Source organism: Protobothrops mucrosquamatus, unplaced genomic scaffold, assembly GCF_001527695.2.
Source record: "Protobothrops mucrosquamatus isolate PMUCROS unplaced genomic scaffold, P.Mucros_1.0 scaffold1781, whole genome shotgun sequence".
Classification (NCBI taxonomy): domain Eukaryota; kingdom Metazoa; phylum Chordata; class Lepidosauria; order Squamata; family Viperidae; genus Protobothrops; species Protobothrops mucrosquamatus.
In genome coordinates, this window is record NW_015387919.1 from 244,171 (window position 1) to 249,420 (window position 5,250).

Genomic DNA, 5,250 nt, shown 5'->3' on the forward strand with positions numbered 1-5,250 from the left:
GCTGCTGCTTTATGAGGTGGTGCTGGAGATGTTCGCTGCCTTGAGTTATTTGTAAAATAACAAATAAGGGCAGGATACGGATACACAGAGAAATAGGCCATCTCTGAAAACAACGGCCACAGTTGCTGGTGAGGCGTTTGGAAACCTGTTGCCCAGGACCAGTCACTCAAAGCCCCAGGCGGCCCACCCACCCGCCCCCCGCCAAGGCGTCACCTCAAGACCCCGGGCTGAATGGACTGGGAGGCGAGCTTCTCGAAGAGCCGGATGAGGGGCGGGTGGAGGGGGCTGCTCGCGTCGTGCAGAACTTCTGCGCAGGAGCCGACGAGGCTGCCCAGCAGGCCAGCTGCACAAGCCGCTTGGCGGTTTTTCTCCAAGCCCATCGAGGATTGAATGTGGTTAGCTGCAGCGAACTGGATCTCCAGGGACAACTGAAACAAGCCAAGACAGGGCAAGAAGGAGAGGCCTGAGTGGAGGGCTGGTAACGAGAGGGCAATCAGTAGCCGGCGGCCATAATGAGCACAGAGAAGCCCTGGACCATTGCAGAGATTAGAGTCCAACTTTCTAAACAAAAATTTAAGAGATGGTTTAGGAACCCAGTTAATAAATAACTTTAGAAATAATATAAAATTGCCAAATGCTGCTTACTATTGCGTGCTTTTTCTTAGAGCCATTCATTGCTCCATATTAGATTTTATTGAAATTAGTTGCCTCTTTGTGTGTTATCTCCACTGCACACAAATTTTGCTGGAGAATTTTAGAGTTGCAAACTGGGCTGCTGAATATTTAATTTTTGATTGATATTAGCACACATGTTCATGATCAGAAATTAGAAATAGAGCATCTAAAGTCATTCTGTAGTCACTTTTGTGTATGATATAAATGTATATAAAATACAACAGACAGGAAATTAATTCAAAATTTAAATGAAATGGCTATTGGAAAAAGGCTAAGATAACAAATGTGATCAGATAAATCAAACACAACAACAGAACATGTTCAGAGATGTTTATGTTCAGTGTAATATGCTGTCTCCAAAATTAAGCTAGATAGGTTGGAAATTAAGATTAATTAATTAATTAATAATTAAGTTGCTGGCTGAGAGACTGTGAGTTCTTCTTCTCCATCTTAGGCATGAAAATTCAGCTGGGTGAATAGGCCGGTCACTCTTTATCAGCCCACCTCACAGGGTTGTTGTAGGGAAAACAATAGGAGGAGGGAGTATTAGGTATCTTCACCACCAAGTTGTATATAAAAAAAGGCAAAATAGAAACCTAAAATAAATAAATAAGCTAAATTTTATCTAGGTTTCTAAATATGATAAATCTGGATCCTGTTGCTACATTTCTTGGAGGGGGGAGAATATAAGGTGATTGATTGTGCCTATATTCTTCTGATATCCCTGCCGATCAGTCTGAGTTGCTCAGATGAATTAAAACTGATCCAGCTTCGTCACATGATCTAGATCAGCGGTAGGGAATCATGGGTCCATCTGTGACTGGTGGACTTCAACTTCCAGCATGGCTGGCTCAGGAATTCTGGGAGTTGAAGTCCACGAGTCATAAAGGGGCCCGTGGTTCTCCACCCATGATCTAGGGCATGTTTTCCTCCGTAGAAAGGTAGGGATTCTGACGGCTAAGTGGAAAATTGGTAACTTATGCCAATTAGAAAGAATTGCTAGTTTAAAACTTGGGAAAGTACAGACTATGCAGAAACTAACTGAATACATGTTTTAAAGAAAAAGTGGTGATAGTTATGGCCATCTTCTTCATAATAATTTTAAAAAACAACTTGAATTTATTTAGTATGCAAATAAAAATTGTGTCAAGTAGTGTAAAACTATAATAAATGGGGTATTTTTGGTAAATCTGTTCGTTAAAATTATAAATCTGAAAAATAAAACAGTGGCATTATGGGATATCCGGCACATATACTGTATAAAGCTGTCCTGTAACCCAAGCAGAGATCTTTGTCGAGCACGGTTTTTCTCTGCTCAGCCAGCCAAAGATCGGCAGTGCAAGCCACTTCGTGTTTTAGCCACGACCCTGCTTGAGAACCAAAGACATAGGGAAGCTGCCTACGTGTCTGCCACGCTGGTCTCTCGGTCACCTGTCGTGGGTGTGTTTGGTGGATGGCCACCACTGAGCCGGCTCGGATCTGCCCAGGTTAATTGAGCTGAAGCTACCAAAAGGGACGGGACCCGTTCAGGGCCACTTCCGGCTCCCTTCAGTTGGGGCTGCAAAGGATTTTCATGAATTGGGGCCTCTGATTCACCAGCAACTGAGAAAGTGTCATCTAGATTTTCTAAGTAGGCTCTAATGCTTTTTGTACCTTAAATATTGCTCTTCCTAATAATAATAATTTTGCTTCAGCAAAAAAGCAAGGTTAAGGGGAAGAATGACATCGTGAAGATCTTGGCTCAGTAAATCCGCATTGCCCTCACAAATTCAATAGAGCCATAATGGAGTACAAGGAATTGATTGTTCGCATTATGACAGCAGTCCTGCCAATAATGAGATTGCCTTGTTTTGAATAAAATGTGCTCTTTTCTGAGATGCTCGTTCCAGGAAAAAAGGGTTTTAGTGAAAAAAATTAATGGTGTCAGGAAAGTACTTTCTGTTTCCCCAGCTGTTATGGATTGATTTCCCTACGCATCCCTCCCGGAGTCTGTCAGGGGCCCAGGAGACGCAACTACAGATCAGCAGAGAAGCCCACAACTTTGCACCAGGACGACGTCTGAGGGCAAACGTGTCAGTCGGTCCACCGCACATGCCTGCTGTTATAAAACGGCCCCTCTCTTCTCTTACCGGCAGGCTCCATACGTGGAGGGCCTCGCGAATTGCACTTTGTACATGACTAGAACGGCAGATGGGGATGGTGCCGATGATGCTAATATATGACTCCTTATTATTTTGTTTTGTAGTTGGGTGACCATATTTATTTGCATTAGTGGCGAATATCTGTGACTCGGGTGTAGGATGAGGGTGAAGGTTCCTTCTCCGAGCTTGTGGTTTCGTTCCCAGGCTGGGCGTTTAGGGGATGTCGGTGTCGTGCTCTTCTCTTTATAAGGGCTTCAGGTGTGGGTGTGTCGAGTGAGGGCCTTGTGATGGGTCTTGTGATGGGCCAGGTGTGAGGCATCAGTGAGAGAGGCTTGTGATGGGGGAGGGGGTGTTACATCAGGTGGGGGTCATTGGGAGGTGAAGCGCTGGTTGGGGAGGGGGCTTGCGTGGGATGGTTGAGGGACATTGCTGCCTCTGGCTGGCTGTGCGGTTGATTCGGATCCTGAGGGCTTCGTGGGCTGGTTGTGGGTCGGCGTGTCTGTGGATGGAATTGCTGGTGGAGGGCCAGGCTTCCATGAAGTCACGAATGTGGCAGGTGGTAGCGTGGCCGATGTTTTTTGTGCTGCTCCAGTCAAACTGGTGCTGTTTGGTGTCGGTGTGGGTAGAGATGAAGGATTTGGGGTCGTGGTGTTTTATATTTCTTTATTTAACTAAATAAATGTATCAAGTGACTATGAATACAGATGAAAGAGGGCACTGGAAATAGGATGGGTGTAGAATAGATTTCCTTTCTCTTTTGCTTTCATTTCCTTTCTTTACTTTTCTCTTTTGCATAATACTATATTTCGAAAGGAATAATGAGTATGCTATGCTATATAATCTCGCCTGCATGAAGTTGAGTCATCCTGGTGGGCATCAGTCACTTGTCGACTCACCTCTGGATAAGCTTCATTGTAGAGTTTGCCAATCAGTGTCACCATGACACACAGGGCTCCAGGACACACCATCATCGAGTCCTCACCTCGTGGCCTTCAGAGAAAAGACAAGAGGACTCCTATTGCATTTTTGTAAACTTGTACACATTAAGACAAAAGAGTAGGAACCAGGTCACAGTCCTTCTCGTCCGTTCCTGCATAAAAACAGGAAAGCAAATGCTTCTGCCATCCGGGAGGGGAGGAGAATCTGCAACCTCCTTGGTGGCCCTCCCAGCCGGCCTGGGGAAGCTGAAGCTCCCCCCTGGAGTCCCATCGAGCACTTCCTATCCGGAGAGAAAGGGAAGGACCAGGCCTTGTGCTTCAGATCTTCCTTCCCGAGGCAGAAAAAAAACAGATCTAATCCTGTAGGGTTCTGTAAAGGTTAGCTTGCACTTCGTTGTGCCTTGAGTAGAAGGAGTTATTTCCTCCAGGTTACCAAAGGCGGCGTTCTGATTTGTGATCTCAGTTTTTCCAACATTTTGAGAAGTATCTGCTTATTTGGAACTGCCTTTTAAACAAAATTAATGAGTGGAAACTTTAATTGCCTCTTCTTTTCATAATTTTATGAATGAACTATGGCTCCTCCCAAGAGCAACAAAGAGGATCAGGGGACTGGAGGCTAAAACATACAAAGAAAGGTTGATGGAATTGGGAATATCCAGTTTAATGAAGAGAAGGACGAGGGGGGACATGATAGCAGCCTTCCAATGTCTCAGGGGCTGCCCCAAAGAAGAATTGGGGGTCAAGCTATTCTCCAAAGTGCCTGAAGGCAGGACAAGAAGCAATGGATAGAGAGAAGCAACCTTAGAACTAACTTTCTGACAGTTAGAACAATTAATCAGTGGAACAACCTGCCTCCAGAAGCTGTGAATGCTCCAACACTGGAAGTTTTTAAGAAGAGACTGGACAGCCATTTGTCCGAAATGGTATAGGGTTTCCTACCTGAGCAGTGGGTTGGATTAGATGACCTCCAAGGTCCCTTCCAACTTTATTATTATTATTATTATTATTATTATTATTATTATTATTATTATTATTATTATTACTACTACTACTACTACTACTACTACTACTACTACTACTACTACTACTACTACTACTACTACTATAGAAAAACAGCAAAGAGAAAAAGGAACATTCCTGTTTGGCGTCTCTTGTTATGGTAAATTGTTGTGAATTAAAATTGTTGGTCTTTATTTGATCTATTATGGGCTGCTAAATATTGGCTATCATACTTTGCAATTTAGAGCCAACTTTAAATATCTATAATTTTGTTAATGAATAGTCCATTTACGCAATCAAAGACTTCCCATATATCTAGATAACATATGCAGCTGAATCTCTTTTGTAGAAATGGAATATAATGAACAGGGTGTAAAAGGGGGGAGACTTCCAGAAAAGACTGCACAGTCTGGAGACTGAATCATGCACAAGAAAGAAGCTAAGAATAATCCCATCTTAATTAGTAGAAACTTGGACGGGCTTCCAGGAATAATTTT

The 5,250-nt window shown here is 43.6% G+C and overlaps 1 protein-coding gene across 1 annotated transcript in view; it reads right to left on the reverse strand.

The window, feature by feature from the left end:
• The window catches only part of WDFY4 (WDFY family member 4), a 94,640-nt gene that overhangs the window by 70,966 nt on the left and 18,424 nt on the right, over window positions 1-5,250 (reverse strand). The window contains exons 12-13 of the mRNA XM_029285504.1: window positions 3,713-3,806; window positions 214-428 (exon numbers count right to left, since the gene is read on the reverse strand). Coding sequence (XP_029141337.1) covers window positions 214-428; window positions 3,713-3,806 — 309 coding nt within the window. The remainder of the gene's footprint in view (window positions 1-213; window positions 429-3,712; window positions 3,807-5,250) is intronic.